The sequence below is a fragment of the Aulonocara sp. 'chitande type north' Nkhata Bay genome, linkage group LG1 (genome assembly GCF_057382095.1).
Source record: "Aulonocara sp. 'chitande type north' Nkhata Bay isolate Kocher_YH1m ecotype deep benthic linkage group LG1, A_spYH_male_GT1.1, whole genome shotgun sequence".
In the NCBI taxonomy this organism is placed as follows: Eukaryota; Metazoa; Chordata; class Actinopteri; order Cichliformes; family Cichlidae; genus Aulonocara; species Aulonocara sp. 'chitande type north' Nkhata Bay.
The window spans coordinates 29,840,477-29,856,939 of NC_141344.1; the positions used below are offsets into that span (position 1 = coordinate 29,840,477).

General features: G+C 41.6%; 2 protein-coding genes across 4 annotated transcripts; both read left to right on the plus strand.

The window, feature by feature from the left end:
• Positions 1-2,534: 2,534 nt before the first annotated feature.
• Positions 2,535-6,122, plus strand: LOC147339324 (serine/threonine-protein kinase pim-2-like). Its single transcript, XM_086292634.1, has 9 exons — positions 2,535-2,788; positions 3,180-3,416; positions 3,542-3,667; positions 3,791-3,885; positions 4,024-4,071; positions 4,156-4,374; positions 4,464-4,644; positions 4,731-4,901; positions 4,975-6,122. Exons 1-9 carry the CDS (start codon positions 2,728-2,730, stop codon positions 5,064-5,066), a joined length of 1,230 nt encoding a protein of 409 aa, XP_086148760.1. The 5' UTR covers positions 2,535-2,727; the 3' UTR covers positions 5,067-6,122.
• A 5,469-nt stretch (positions 6,123-11,591) lies between these two features.
• On the plus strand, positions 11,592-16,231 carry LOC147339325 (serine/threonine-protein kinase pim-2-like). Of its 3 annotated transcripts, none has more exons than XM_086292609.1 (11): positions 11,592-11,608; positions 12,677-12,804; positions 13,695-13,771; positions 14,162-14,398; positions 14,524-14,649; positions 14,773-14,867; positions 15,006-15,053; positions 15,138-15,356; positions 15,446-15,626; positions 15,713-15,883; positions 15,973-16,231. In XM_086292609.1, the coding sequence occupies exons 3-11, from the start codon at positions 13,711-13,713 to the stop codon at positions 16,062-16,064; spliced, it is 1,230 nt and encodes a 409-aa protein (XP_086148735.1). In that variant the 5' UTR covers positions 11,592-11,608; positions 12,677-12,804; positions 13,695-13,710; the 3' UTR covers positions 16,065-16,231. The 3 variants fall into 3 exon arrangements, with proteins under 3 accessions (XP_086148735.1, XP_086148746.1, XP_086148726.1); XM_086292600.1 differs by lacking the exon at positions 11,592-11,608 and adding an exon at positions 12,280-12,498; XM_086292620.1 differs by lacking the exons at positions 11,592-11,608; positions 12,677-12,804 and adding an exon at positions 11,721-12,257.
• The last annotated feature ends 232 nt before the right edge of the window (positions 16,232-16,463 follow it).

Here is a 16,463-nt window from a genome sequence, read left to right on the forward strand (position 1 = left end):
CATTTTAGCTGTAAACTATACAGTTTACAAAACAGGGCATAAAAGAATGTTTGCATTGCTGTGATGTAAGATTAGAGGTTGAATTTGAAACCAAGAAGCCACAACTATAAAGTAAACATCTTAGCCCACTAAGGGTTTGAAACAATGGTTTATTACTGCTAATGATCCACTAATGATTTCATACTTGATTTGTGGCCTTCAAAAGCCCAACAAACAAAAACAAACACAATTACAGTACTGTGAAAAAGTCTCGAGTTCTCCGGGCTTTGCCTTTTGGCTGTTTTTTTCACTCATTTCAAATACAGCAACTGAAGATTTGAGTGTTTTTTGTTCCTTAAGCTACTTAACAATGACCCACGAATCATTCTAGCATAAGAAATCCACCAAAGTCAAGGAACCAGTATTGTGTCTACACAAAACACACAACTTGGAAAAGAACCAATCTGCAAACAAATGCCAAAAAATAACAGTTTGACAAGCCTCAAGTCTGTAGGAATTTTGCACCAGCAAAGTGATTCCCAATTAGCTCAAAACTTGGAATATATCTGCGATCTGTGCAGTGAGTCCTTAAAAAATTTGAGGAAATTTGACAAGTGGAGGACAAGAAGTTGCAGGCCTAAAAACTGTCTAGAGCAGATGAACGGTATCTGAAAGTCACGTTCTTAATATTTCACGTCACTGCAGGCCTTCAAACAATGAGATTTGAGCCTAAACAGTGAAAGGCAGTCGTGTTTTAATCAGTAGAGGATGTCGCATAAAAAGAGATGAAAGAGCAAACCATGTACCGTAGTTTTGATTTATTTATTTTTAGCACAACACCAGAACAACCCCACGTGCCCATAATTTGCGGTACTTCAGAAAAAAAGGAGTGAACATAAAAGGGAGTAAAATGTTGTGTCAGGTAATTTCAAATGCAGCATTTCTATCACCTCAACAAACACTAACTGTGTCACAGTGTGTTGCTAGCTAAAGCTCCACTTGCTGTATTTCACAGGAAGAGAAAGAATGAGAGCTAACTTCACTCAGAGATATAGAAAAAAAGAGAAAGAAACCAGGCTGTATTTAAAGGTAAGGACTGCTTAGTGATATTTGATAAAATGTAATTGTATTTTAACGGGGACATAAAGTGCTTGTCTTACTCCCTTCATCTAGCTCGAAATTACTTGCCAAGTGGTAAGGACCGTTCATGGTCACACGGTGAGAACATTGGTGTTGACTATGAAGAGATAGGGTCAGACAGGGGAGGGGCCAGTCAGATTTATCAACTCAACCTTCTTAAAGCATGGAGAGAGGCTGAAACCAGTCTCTGGTGAGCCCGGTTAAGGAAAGAGATGAGTTGGTGCCTGAGATGCCAAATTCCAACGTCCTCATTCCCGCCATTGAGATAACACTCTCACACAGGCCCAGTAGGCAGATGTTGCTACATTGCAGATGTGTTATACCCCATGCCCAGCCGAATGACTCTCAAAAAGAAAATTTTGCAGAAAATCAATGTGATCGCTTGGATCACTGGAATTATCATCTGGATATCTCTTGTCCTTCTTTCATTTCAGACGTCTTGAAAACAAGTTTTAACAAAGTCCTGGAGAAGTGCCCAAAGCTGGAGGACCTCCTGCTTTACCCCTGGCTCAGATAAACTCCTCTCTGACACAAACACACACACGCATACTGAATTCACATCTTGCCATACAAATGTGATACAGTAACCAACTTTCTTTCTTTCAGAAAAAAAGAAAATTGGGAGATTCAAAATTTTCCTCACCGTAATGTTTGCATCAGTCTATCAGATGAATCCCCTCCAAGTCCAATATTTACATCAGTTACAGTGATAATGCTTGGTGTCTACTTTCAGCCACCGCAGTATGCCAGGAATGAATCTCATTGAAATTGTAGTTGCATTTGCTATTTAATTTAATTGTCATGGATGATACACAGACAACCCAACAGCAAACAGAGGAAAACAATGGGCTTAAATACACAGAGGGATAAATGAGGGAATAAGACACAGGATGAGAGCACAGCTGCGAGAAATCACAAACAACAAGACCATGGGGAAGGAAAACTGAAAACACTAACATAGTCTAAGGAGCTTAGAAAGAAAACGTCTGGTCTTCTTTAAGTTGCTTGAAGACGTTCAAGCAAAGTTTAAGTTCTTTCTCATCTTCAAGCAACTTCAAGTCCAGACGCTTTCTTTCCAAACTCCTTAGACTACGATGACCTAGATGACTGAAAACCTTCACAGACATGAAAAAACTAACATAGCACACATGACTATCAAAGTAAAACAGCAAACAAGAGACTTTTACAAAGACACAGAGTTGACACAGAGACATGACTGACTGGGGAGAAATTGGGGAACATGGAAACAAGAGTGACTAGACATGACAAGTGGGACACAGGGGCAAGGCAAAGTAACAGAAACCTAAAGCCTAAGAATATGACACAAGAAGAAAACAATAAAGAGAACAAAAAACATACATAAGAATAATCAATGAATATAAATGAACAAACACAAAACACTGGGTCACAGACTCAGTACCATGACAGTTAAATGTACATAATAAATACTTTAAATCAGTCGTAGTTTCCAGTTTACTTATAAAGCTCACTTACAGAATTCAGTTAGAAAAGTCAAGCATTTGAAAGGTGCACATTTGAAGGAATATTAAGTCAGTATTAACTCATTACGGTTTACATTTTCGATTTTAAAGGGTCTCCGAAATTACAATGAAAGAGGAAACAAGAAAAATGACCACTCCAGGCGATAAGAAAGATTCAGGAGATCAAGGTAAGTAAAATAATAAAATAAAATCCTGGTAAAATACAAATCCTAGAACTGTTGACACTGTGTGAATCATTTTTAGAGCAATTGAATCATATGTTTGATTGAAAATAGCTTTAATACAAGATGTCTAATCAAAGAAAGGTTACCGGTCTTTTGGTAAAATAAGGTAATAAGTTTATTCTTGGACTCAACAGTAAAAACAGACCAACAAGTGTCATCAAGATCTAAGACTTAGTGAACCTAGTATCAATTCGCACTGATCAGTTTTTTTTTTATCCCAAGAATAAACTTGTGATAATTTAAGCAAAAGCAATTTCAAATTCTTTGCCATCAAACTACTTCCAGTCCTGATGTCGGGGACTCTTTTTCACCACTGTGTTGTTGTCGTTTATAGATTGTAAGAGCAGGACTGCTAAAAGAAAGGCCAGTCCTGAAAAGAAGACCCCAATAAAAAGGAGGAGGGTCGCTGACCAGGCTGGTCCTTCCACCAGCTCAGATGTGGTCAAAGGAGTGAAACGCAAGGTTGTGCAAGATGAAGAGGGCACAACAAAGAAAGCAAAGAGGGCTAAACTGCTTGATCATATGAGCGGTGACAAGGAGCAAGCATCCTCCTCGTTGGACTCTGGTAAAGGTAGGCTAATTAGTTGAATAAGGGGGTAGATTAAGTGTGGTTGCTAGGTTTAAGATATTGGTGTTTAGTGTTTGTGTCTATCATCCAGTGAGCTGATGTGCTTTTGGTGTTTTCCACATCTCCAGACTTGAACAACAAACAGGTGTGCGCAAAAAATGGCAAAAGAAAGGCCACGGGAGACAACAGAGAGTCACCCAAGAAAAAAAGAAGGAATGTGGACCAGGGCAAAAAATCAGTGGCAGACCAAAAACGTAAGTAGCAAGCAGCTTGGGTTTTATATTCAGGGGAAGGGCAAAAGGAACATTTAGGCTACAGAGGAGAGTAATTTGTGTCACAGCTGTAATAAAACAAGATTTGCTGTTTTGTCTGTTCAGGTGAATTCCAAGCCAGATATGTGGAGGAGCACCAGCTCGGAGAAGGAGGCTGCGGAGCAGTGTTTTCTGGCTACCGGATAGAAGATCGTTTTCCAGTAAGTGTTCAGATGATGGTAGTAAGACAGGCAGTAACGCAGATAATGGATAATATCGTAAACTGAAACGTCTGCTGTGTTTCCACCTTTCATTATGTCATACTGAGGAAATGCTCACCAATGCTCTGTGTCTTTTAGGTTGCCATCAAACACATTCCCAAAAATAAAGTCTACTGCAAAGTGGCGGTAAGCGTCCAACACTTGAATCAGTTTTACATTACTGGATTGAATGCGGCGTTCCTCATCATCCACTTTGTTGTAACATTTCAGGATGAAAGCGGGAAGAAGCTCTCGGTGGAAGTGGCCATTATGCTTAAACTTGCAGGTGAAGCAGAAGGGTCAGTGGGAATATCAGCACCTGTGTCCTTGCTGGAGTGGTTCGACATTGGCAAAGAGTTGATCCTGGTGCTGGAGAGACCTGTCCCTGCTGTGGACCTGCAAAAATACAAAGCAGAAAAAGGAAGAACTTTACCAGAGGACAAGGCCAAGGTAGGTTGACTGGGAGAGCCTTGGACTGTACAGCGTTCAATCAAGGCAGAAAAGCATTAACTCATTATTGTGTTTTTCATCTTTTCCAGGTCATTCTGAAGCAACTAGTTGATGCTGTAAAGGAACTTGAGGATAAACACATCTTTCATCGGGACATCAAGGGAGAAAACATTCTGATTGAGACCGGCTCAGATGTGCCTCGAGTTCGCATCATCGACTTTGGACTGAGCTGCTTTGTTAAACAGCGATCTCTGTATCGCATCTTCTATGGTAACATATTCTGCTCCTGCTTTTCACAGATGTAACAATTTGTGTCTTTTGTTTTAGAAGAAATTGTAATTGTGTCTGTTTGTTAGGCACGCCTCTTCACACCCCTCCCGAGTGGTACAGGAGGAGCTGCTACAGGTGTGGACCCACCACGGTGTGGCAAATGGGAGTGGTGTTGTATGAAGCGCTTCATGCACGGCACTTTAGTACCGAGAGGTTCCTCGCAAAGAAACTGAGCATCAAAAAGCGTCTGTCCGCAGGTAAGAAAACTTCACACTTCCAGATTCACTAGAACTATCATCTTCATCTTTTTGATCTTTTCTTTCTTTCAAGGATGCCGGAATTTCTTGGAGGCATGTTTAACTACAGTCCCGGAGAAGCGCCCAACACTGGAGGAGCTCCAGCTTCACCCCTGGCTAAGATAACACACACAAACACACAATTCACACCTTATCATGCAAGTGTGATACATTGTGGTAACTTCCTTTCTTTTTTCTGTTGGACAGGAATAGATAGGATGGGTCAATCTTAAAAAATAAATAAATAAAAATTTAGCTTTTTTGGAGCTCCTGTAACCCCCCCCCCCCCCCAGCCATCCCAGGAAAGGGGATCTCTCTTTGAATGGGCTTTCCCGAGGTTTCTTCCCATCGATCTGGCCCCCTGGGGAGTTTTTCCTCGTCTTCATAGAGAGCTTGGGCTGGGTCAGGAGCTCCATCAAAACTGTCTTTATTTGATGACTTTAATGTCATCAAATAAAGATGTGTTTTACTTAAAGAAAAATTTGATCAAAATAAAACTTGTTTAATTCATCTTTGCTGAGGATTCTCCTTCGTTACTATTTTGTTTTGTTTTTGTTTTTGTTTTGTTTTTTATTACCCATGGTGCATTTTGACAAATAAGAAAACTGAATCAGGTCAAAGTGTGCACAAAGACAGTCACACTGCAAATGATCTGAAGACTTGCATCTGTTGCTCTAACCCCCAACTAGTTTAGACAGATTTCCTGGTTCTACCAGAGGTTTTTTCCTTCAAGAAGGGAGTTTTTCCTTCCCACTGTTGCTGAGTGTTTGCTCATAGTGGGTTGTAAAAGCATAAAAGTTAATAAGAGGCATTCAAAACAGAGTTATCACAGAGGGAACTATATAGCTTAAATGTACAATTTCTACAGGACAAATTATAACTTCATTATGTATAAAAGCTCCTGTGGATAATTACTCCTATTTGTAACTTTACACAAGAGAAAGTTTGCTGTCACACTATTTATAACAGGTTGGGTTTTGTCCTCTGAGTTGAGCCTTTGGTTGCAGTTTATTGAAGAATTTCCTCTAAAGTAGCTGTTGATAAAGATTTAAAGTCTTGTTTATATACAGAAATATGCTTTAGTTCATGTTTTTTTACATGTCTGCCTCAGTGGATCAGTAGAAGATCTGGCACAGGAAACTAGATGATGAAAAAAGGGTACGAATACACATATATATCTATACCTATATAGATACAGATATATACACACACACACACACAGGTTGCAACGTAGTATTTTCATTTTTTCTTAGCATTTCTTTAACGTCTTGGTGCAAAAGAATACCAGCATTTGTGTGTAAAGAAATGTTACATATATACTAAAAACAGTTGGAAAAAAGAACTACAAATTTGGAAAGGAATTCATTCATGTTCTTACTCATAGATGGAGTACATGGTTTAAAAAACACTCAGGAAACAGATATGAGGCGGCTGTATCAACATAAAAACATTAATACAGTTAAAAATGAATAAAAAGTTGCACGCTTAAACTTATTTCTCTACAGTTTGTACAATTAATCCATGTAACAATAGGTTCTCTCTTAATATAGTAGTTAATTAAAATATCTTTACATAAAAATACATTTTTAAGTACTCTCCAGTGGAAGTCTGTTGTGGCTTATGTTTCTAAATGACACAACCATAAAGCAGCCCACAGAATATACAAATATGTCTTTGATAAGTGAATGTTGGCTCCCACAATGGCCTGTTAAGTTATTGCAAAAATAATTTACTGCATAATATGTCAGATTAGAACATGTTTTAAGCACAAAACTGAAGGGGAAACAATAAAAACAAAAATGAAAAAACAAATACTAAATTAAGTTAAAGGATATTTCTTACTATACTATATAATTGTGTAATGTTGCGTTTGATTGCAAAATAAAACCCACCAAGAAAAAAAGAAAGAAAAAAAAGAGAATAGAGTTTAATTTATTCAAAACATATTCTTTTCTTTTATTTAAGCTGTAGCGAGATTCAAATGGACAAAAGCGAAAGAAAAATATTACAGATTTGTTTTATTAATCAAGAATAAACTTTATTATACACAACTCTAAATTTCAGTTGGTCTTAGTCAGATGTGTTTTTAATTCAATCCTGCAACACTGTGCTCGCTGCCATCACTTTATATCTTAGTGTGCAATTCAAATATATACTTATTACAATATTTTTCCCCCTTAACTCTCAACTCGTGTTTTTAAAATGTCTGTGATCATGTTTGTCCGTTGACTTCTGTCTGGGCCTCGAACGATTCATCAGACAGGTTGGCAGCCTCCAACTGATGCTCCAGACTTTCATCATCGCCTCTATTCTGATCAACTCTTATCTTAAACTTAGTGATGAACTCATTACTGGCCAGCGCGCCCTCCTTTTTAGGGCATGTGGGCTTTGATAGTCGCTCTGCAAAGAAAATTCACAAAACATTTCTTATTTGGTAAGCTTGTTAACAAATTTTAGTTCAGTTTTGCTGCAAGTTATAGCATGCATCAGGTAAGAAGCAATTGGTTCTTAAAAAGCATATACATTCCCCAAAACATTTTTATTATGTGCATTTTGGAGAATAAAAGATTGTACACAATTTCCCTTTTTGAAGTAAAAAGATTATTAAGTCTAATTCTTACTTATTCAGTAGATTAAAGTATTGAAACATCATTATTCATAAAATATGCACATTACAAAATTAAAGTTATTCAAAAATTACTCAAGTACTTACTCCAATACTCACATTATTCAAGTAAATTTAATTTTTGCCAATGTAATGTCACATAAAATCTTAATCTGAATAAGGGATTTGAACCCCACTGTCACGGCCAGGGGATCAGCAGGCCGCTGACTAGTAGTGTTCTCTCTCTCTCTCTTGCTCTCTGTCTCTCGCTCTCTCGCCAGGGCGGAACTCATGGTGGGTTCACGCCCTCGGCCCACGCCCCTCTGAAGAGGAAACACCTGGGCCTCATCAGTGCAGCCAGCATTTAAGCCAGGGAGTGGCTTCTACTCATCGCTGGACCGTTGTGTGTGACTCGTGCCAGTGCAGCAAGTTCTCTTTTGCTTCCCTGTGCGAAACCTCTAACGTGTGTTTCCTTCTGTACATAAATCCCCTGGACCCGACTCTGCATTCCCCGAGCGGATTCCCTTTTTGTGTGAGTGTTTGGAGAGAGAGTCAGAAGAGGAGCAAGTGGCTTTTCCCTACCTGGATTTCCCCGGAGCCTTTTCTCTGTCACCGCTTTGTATATAGCACTATCCCCTGCACTGTTTGTATATACACCTGGTGGAACTGTAATAAATACTGACTGTGCCTCTGAGTCCTGCTTGTGAGTCCTCAAGCGAACCGTGACACCCACACAGATGAGAGCTTAGCAGTGAAGCTCTCTCTTAAAATTTGAGTTATAAAGTCAGAAGTTATCACGGACAGAGATCCATGTTCTTTTAACATAAGAAAGAATATTTGCTGAAATTGACATTAATCCAAGCCCTTAAAACGCCATTTTGGATTAAGCATTTCCTTTTAGAAAAGTCTTCAATGAGCAGGAAGCTCCAGTACTGGCGCCGGTGAGGTCGGCTGCCGTCACGACTGCTCCGACCACTTTTTCTTTGTCTTTGTTTTTTAAGTTAGTTTTCAGCGTTTCTAAATCGGCAAAATCATCACCATTGGGTACATTAGGTATGACAGTGACACTCTTGTTTCTATTGGTATACAATGTACTCACAATTCGAAGTTTTTAACTCCGGATCCGAGCTGGCCGAGTGAGATCTCGAGGGAGAACAAAGGGAAGCGGCGGCGGCCTAGAGGGAAGCGAGCCGGCGTCAGGAACAGGCTGAGAGCTCGTGCACACCGCACACCTCTGCCTAGCATCCTGCTCGCCAACGTCCAGTCACTGGAGAACAAGCTTGACGACCTCAGGGCCAGGATAAAGTTCCAGAGAGACATTCGGGACTGCAATCTCCTCTGCTTCACCGAGACATGGCTGAACCCAGCGGTGCCGGACCACGCCATCCAGCCGGCAGAGTTCTTCTCGGTTCACCGCATGGACAGGACACGGGACTCGGGGAAGTCAAGGGGAGGCGGCGTGTGTTTAATGGTGAACAACAACTGGTGCAACAGTGCGAACGTTGTTCCTCTCACACGCTCCTGCACACCAAATCTGGAACTTCTGTCCATCATGTGTCGTCCTTTTTATCTACCTCGGGAATTTACATCGGTCATTGTAAGTGCCGTTTATATTCCACCACAAGCGGACACGGTCACCGCCTTATGCGAGCTGCATGAGGCACTCACACAGCACCAGACACAACACCGGGACGCTGCGCTTATTGTGACGGGGGACTTTAATAGCGCCAACCTCAAACGCGCAGCGCCGAACTTTTATCAACACATCACCTGCCCCACCAGGGGTGAAAGGACACTGGACCACTGCTACACTACGGTCAAGGACGGCTACAAGGCACAATCCCGCCCCCCGTTTGGCAAATCTGATCACGCCGCCATCTTCCTGGTCACTGGTCACTACATTCTTCATTTCCGGTTAATACTTGTACAGCTGCTGTTATTGTGTGTATATATATATATTTATTTATTTATATTTCTTCATACATTCTTATATAGTTCTATATTGTGTATTTTGTTGTACAGTTATTTTATTTTCAACTTTAATTTATATATTTTATCTTATTCTTTCCCAAATTCAAATTCAAATTCAAATTCAAATTTTATTTGTCACGTACACAGTCATACACAGTACGATATGTAGTGAAATGCTTGGACAACTGCTCGTGACCTAAAGAGAACAAAAAAGGAAAAGGCTATGAAAAAGATAGGAAATAAATATGAAAAATTAAAAAGGGTAAATTTAACTAGGAAGGAATAAAATATAAATTAAGGTTAAAAATGAAATAACTGTACAACACAAATTAGAATGAAGGGTAAATTTAACTGGGAAGAATAAGATAAAGATAAATATATAAATTAAAGTTGAAAATAAAATAACTGTACAACAAAATACACAATACACAATATAGAACTATATAAGAATGTATGAAGAAATCTAAATATAAATAAATATATACACAATAACAGCAGCTGTACAAGTATTAACCGGAAATGAAGAATATAGTGACCAGTGTTGTGCAAAACCAAAGTCCAGAAAGTCCAGTGTGTGTGTAAGAACCATATGTGTGGGTCAGTACTGTGTGGTGGTGTGATTGAGAGACCGTATCGCCTGCGGGAAGAAGCTCCTCCTCAGTCTCTCTGTGTTGGTCTTCAGGGAGCGGAATCGCTTTCCTGACCTCAGCAGAGAGAACAGTCTGTTGTTGGGATGGCTGAGGTCCTTCACCATCTTCCTGGCCTTGGTCCAGCACCGCCTGCTGTAGATTAAGTGCAGGTCAGGGAGCTCGGAGCGGATGGTGCGCTCAGCTGACCGCACAACCCTCTGTAGAGCTCGTCTGTCCTGCATGGTGCTGTTCCCGAACCAGGTTAAGATGTTTCCCGCCAGGATGCTCTCTATGGTGCACGAGTAAAAGTTCCTGAGCACCTTGGAGGGCAGTTGGAAGTCTCTCAAGCGTCTGAGGTGGTAGAGACGCTGTCGGGCCTTTTTCACCACGGTGTTGATGTGACAGGACCATGACAGGTCCTGCGTGATGTGAACTCCGAGGTATTTGAAGCTGTCCACTCTCTCCACTGGGCACTCGTTGATGACGGGGGTCTGGTAGTTCCTCTCCTGCTTAGTGCTGAAGTCCACTATCAGCTCCTTTGTCTTACTGACGTTTAGAAGGAGGTTGTTCCTCTGGCACCAGTTCTCCAGATTCCTAATCTCCTTCAGGTAGGCCGTCTCGTTGTTATCAGAGATCAGGCCCACCACGACGGTGTCGTCAGCAAACTTGATGATGGTGGTGGAGCTGGTAGTGGCCACACAGTCATATGTGTACAAAGAGTACAGCAGGGGGCTCAGAACACACCCCTGGGGGGCTCCAGTGCTGAGAGTGGTGGAGGCTGAGACATGTCCACCCATCCTTACTGCCTGTGGTCTGCCAGTTAGGAAGTTGGAGATCCACTGACACATAGATGAGCTGAGTCCCAGATGCTCCAGCTTGGTGGTGAGTGTGGAGGGAATTATGGTGTTAAATGCAGAGCTGTAGTCTATGAAGAGCATTTTAACATAATTCCCCCTTCTAGTGTCCAAGTGAGTGAGTGATGTGTGGAGGAGATGAGAGATGGCATCGTCTGTGGAACGATTTGGACGGTAAGCGAACTGTAGTGGGTCCAGTGTGTCTGGTAGTGAAGAAATGATGAAGTCTCTGACCAGGCGTTCAAAGCACTTCATCACTACTGAGGTGAGGGCTACAGGGCGATAGTCATTGAGAGAAGCAGGGTGGGGTTTCTTCGGGACAGGAACAATGATGGACTCTTTGAAGCATGTGGGGATCACCGACTGAGATAAAGAGATGTTGAATATCTCAGTGAACACAGGAGCTAGCTGGTATGCGCAGTCTCTTAGGATACGACCTGGGATGCCGTCTGGTCCTGCTGCTTTCCTGGTGTTCACTCTCTTGAAGGCTCTCCTTACTTCATGCTCGGAGATGACGAGCACGTTTCCGGTGCTGGCAGTATCTTCCTGTCTGCAGCCGTTAGCGCCGCTAACACTAGCATTGTTGGAGACCTTAGCTGCAGCCTCGAAGTGAGCATAGAAAGTGTTCAGCTCGTCTGCCAGAGTCACGGCCGCGTTCGTCATACCGGTTGTTGGTGCTTTATAGTCCGTTATTGTCCTTAGTCCCCGCCACAGGCTCCTAGAGTCACTCTGTTGGAGTTGTGACTCTAGTTTCCTCCCGTAGCGCTGCTTCGCCTCTTTCACCGCCCTCCGCACGTTATATGACGCGGCTTTGTACGGGTCCATGTCCCCCGTCATGAGTCCCGTGTTGTAGGCAGCGGTGCGGGATCTCAGAGCGTCGCGGATGGTTTTATCCACCCACGGCTTCTGGTTGGGAAACGTTGTGATAGTCTTTGTCTCCACGGTATCATCCGCTAGTTTCCCGATGAATCCCACAACCGCTTCCGTAAACACGTTGACGTCATCGTCGGAGCTGTTTCTGAACATGCCCCAGTCTGCGTCATCGAGTGCGTCCTGTAACGCGGCCACCGATTGATCCGTCCAGCGCGCGACCTTCCTCTGAACCGGACCTTCCTGTTTCAGCCTCTGTTTGTATTTTGGCATGAGGAAGATGGCGGCGTGATCAGATTTGCCAAACGGGGGGCGGGATTGTGCCTTGTAGCCGTCCTTGACCGTGGTGTAGCAGTGGTCCAGTGTCCTTTCACCCCTGGTGGGGCAGGTGATGTGTTGATAAAAGTTCGGCGCTGCGCGTTTGAGGTTGGCGCTATTAAAGTCCCCCGTCACAATAAGCGCAGCGTCCCGGTGTTGTGTCTGGTGCTGTGTGAGTGCCTCATGCAGCTCGCATAAGGCGGTGACCGTGTCCGCTTGTGGTGGAATATAAACGGCACTTACAATGACCGATGTAAATTCCCAAGGTAGATAAAAAGGACGACACATGATGGACAGAAGTTCCAGATTTGGTGTGCAGGAGCGTGTGTCCCAGTTAAATTTACCCTTCATTCTAATTTGTGTTGTACAGTTATTTCATTTTTAACCTTAATTTATATTTTATTCCTTCCTAGTTAAATTTACCCTTTTTAATTTTTCATATTTATTTCCTATCTTTTTCATAGCCTTTTCCTTTTTTGTTTTCTTTAGGTCACGAGCAGTTGTCCAAGCATTTCACTACATATCGTACTGTGTATGACTGTGTACGTGACAAATAAAATTTGAATTTGAATTTGTACTGAAAAAGAAGCCAACATCAACTGCTAAACGTGCTAAAAGTAAGTAAGTCCCTGTAGACTCCTATGATCAAAGCACATACAGTATAAAAGTTATAGGTTACAGATCTGAAAAGTAAAACAAATGTCAAAGTGCAAAAAGACTTATGGTCCCATAGAAGTCTATTCCATTTGCCTGGAATTAGGTGAACACCTTTGTGGCAAATTTAATGGCTCAGTCATTTGTTTCATGTCATGTTTAATAAAAGACCGACATGGTGGCATGTTGAATTGTCCATTTTGCACATATTTGGTCATTCTAAGCGTCAGAGGGGGAAAGATCATTCTGGGAATGCCTACTGGCATTAAGAGTGACTAGACATGACACGTGGGACACAGGGGCAAGGCAAAGTAACAGAAACCTAAAGCCTAAGAATGTAACACAAGAAGAAAACAATAAAGAGAACCAAAAACATACATAAGAATAATCAATGAATATAAATGAACAAACACAAAACACTGGGTCACAGACTCAGTACCATGACAGTTAAATGTACATAATAAATACTTTAAATCAGATGACAATGTAGCTGACACTGTGTTTATTAGTGTGTGGTCAACCACAAATCTTCATACTGTCATCCATACATGAGGTCTTTATACAAATGATGAAAGAAAATGAAAGAAACTGTTTAATTGATATGAAATGATTGAATCATATGAAATATTATGGCTTTGTCTGCCAGTGTTTTTCTGTAAACTACTTTGAACTGCTGGCAGTCAGTGAAGTCACTGAAAGGCAAGATTCTATGTTGTGTTGCCGTAGTTTCCAGTTTACTTATAAAGCTCACTTACAGAATTCAGTTAGAAAAGTCAAGCATTTGAAAGGTGCACATTTGAAGGAATATTAAGTCAGTATTAACTCATTACGGTTTACATTTTCGATTTTAAAGGGTCTCCGAAATTACAATGAAAGAGGAAACAAGAAAAATGACCACTCCAGGCGATAAGAAAGATTCAGGAGATCAAGGTAAGTAAAATAATAAAATAAAATCCTGGTAAAATACAAATCCTAGAACTGTTGACACTGTGTGAATCATTTTTAGAGCAATTGAATCATATGTTTGATTGAAAATAGCTTTAATACAAGATGTCTAATCAAAGAAAGGTTACCGGTCTTTTGGTAAAATAAGGTAATAAGTTTATTCTTGGACTCAACAGTAAAAACAGAACAACAAGTGTCATCAAGATCTAAGACTTAGTGAACCTAGTATCAATTCGCACTGGTCAGTTTTTTTTTATCCCAAGAATAAACTTGTGATAATTTAAGCAAAAGCAATTTCAAATTCTTTGCCATCAAACTACTTCCAGTCCTGATGTCGGGGACTCTTTTTCACCACTGTGTTGTTGTCGTTTATAGATTGTAAGAGCAGGACTGCTAAAAGAAAGGCCAGTCCTGAAAAGAAGACCCCAATAAAAAGGAGGAGGGTCGCTGACCAGGCTGGTCCTTCCACCAGCTCAGATGTGGTCAAAGGAGTGAAACGCAAGGTTGTGCAAGATGAAGAGGGCACAACAAAGAAAGCAAAGAGGGCTAAACTGCTTGATCATATGAGCGGTGACAAGGAGCAAGCATCCTCCTGGTTGGACTCTGGTAAAGGTAGGCTAATTAGTTGAATAAGGGGGTAGATTAAGTGTGGTTGCTAGGTTTAAGATATTGGTGTTTAGTGTTTGTGTCTATCATCCAGTGAGCTGATGTGCTTTTGGTGTTTTCCACATCTCCAGACTTGAACAACAAACAGGTGTGCGCAAAAAATGGCAAAAGAAAGGCCACGGGAGACAACAGAGAGTCACCCAAGAAAAAAAGAAGGAATGTGGACCAGGGCAAAAAATCAGTGGCAGACCAAAAACGTAAGTAGCAAGCAGCTTGGGTTTTATATTCAGGGGAAGGGCAAAAGGAACATTTAGGCTACAGAGGAGAGTAATTTGTGTCACAGCTGTAATAAAACAAGATTTGCTGTTTTGTCTGTTCAGGTGAATTCCAAGCCAGATATGTGGAGGAGCACCAGCTCGGAGAAGGAGGCTGTGGAGCAGTGTTTGCGGGCTACCGGATAGAAGATCGTTTTCCAGTAAGTGTTCAGATGATGGTAGTAAGACAGGCAGTAACGCAGATAATGGATAATATCGTAAACTGAAACGTCTGCTGTGTTTCCACCTTTCATTATGTCATACTGAGGAAATGCTCACCAATGCTCTGTGTCTTTTAGGTTGCCATCAAACACATTCCCAAAAATAAAGTCTACTGCAAAGTGGCGGTAAGCGTCCAACACTTGAATCAGTTTTACATTACTGGATTGAATGCGGCGTTCCTCATCATCCACTTTGTTGTAACATTTCAGGATGAAAGCGGGAAGAAGCTCTCGGTGGAAGTGGCCATTATGCTTAAACTTGCAGGTGAAGCAGAAGGGTCAGTGGGAATATCAGCACCTGTGTCCTTGCTGGAGTGGTTCGACATTGGCAAAGAGCTGATCCTGGTGCTGGAGAGACCTGTCCCTGCTGTGGACCTGCAAAAATACAAAGCAGAAAAAGGAAGAACTTTACCAGAGGACAAGGCCAAGGTAGGTTGACTGGGAGAGCCTTGGACTGTACAGCGTTCAATCAAGGCAGAAAAGCATTAACTCATTATTGTGTTTTTCATCTTTTCCAGGTCATTCTGAAGCAACTAGTTGATGCTGTAAAGGAACTTGAGGATAAACACATCTTTCATCGGGACATCAAGGGAGAAAACATTCTGATTGAGACCGGCTCAGATGTGCCTCGAGTTCGCATCATCGACTTTGGACTGAGCTGCTTTGTTAAACAGCGATCTCTGTATCGCATCTTCTATGGTAACATATTCTGCTCCTGCTTTTCACAGATGTAACAATTTGTGTCTTTTGTTTTAGAAGAAATTGTAATTGTGTCTGTTTGTTAGGCACGCCTCTTCACACCCCTCCCGAGTGGTACAGGAGGAGCTGCTACAGGTGTGGACCCACCACGGTGTGGCAAATGGGAGTGGTGTTGTATGAAGCGCTTCATGCACGGGACTTTAGTACCGAGAGGTTCCTCGCAAAGAAACTGAGCATCAAAAAGCGTCTGTCCGCAGGTAAGAAAACTTCACACTTCCAGATTCACTGATGCCTTGGATCACTAGAACTATCATCTTCATCTTTTTGATCTTTTCTTTCTTTCAAGGATGCCGGAATTTCTTGGAGGCATGTTTAACTACAGTCCCGGAGAAGCGCCCAACACTGGAGGAGCTCCAGCTTCACCCCTGGCTAAGATAACACACACAAACACACAATTCACACCTTATCATGCAAGTGTGATACATTGTGGTAACTTCCTTTCTTTTTTCTGTTGGACAGGAATAGATAGGATGGGTCAATCTTAAAAAATAAATAAATAAAAATTTAGCTTTTTTGGAGTTCCTGTAACCCCCCCCCCCCCCCCCCCTCCCCCAGCCATCCCAGGAAAGGGGATCTCTCTTTGAATGGGCTTTCCCGAGGTTTCTTCCCATCGATCTGGCCCCCTGGGGAGTTTTTCCTCGTCTTCATAGAGAGCTTGGGCTGGGTCAGGAGCTCCATCAAAACTGTCTTTATTTGATGACTTTAATGTCATCAAATAAAGATGTGTTTTACTTAAAGAAAAATTTGATCAAAATAAAACTTGTTTAATTCATCTTT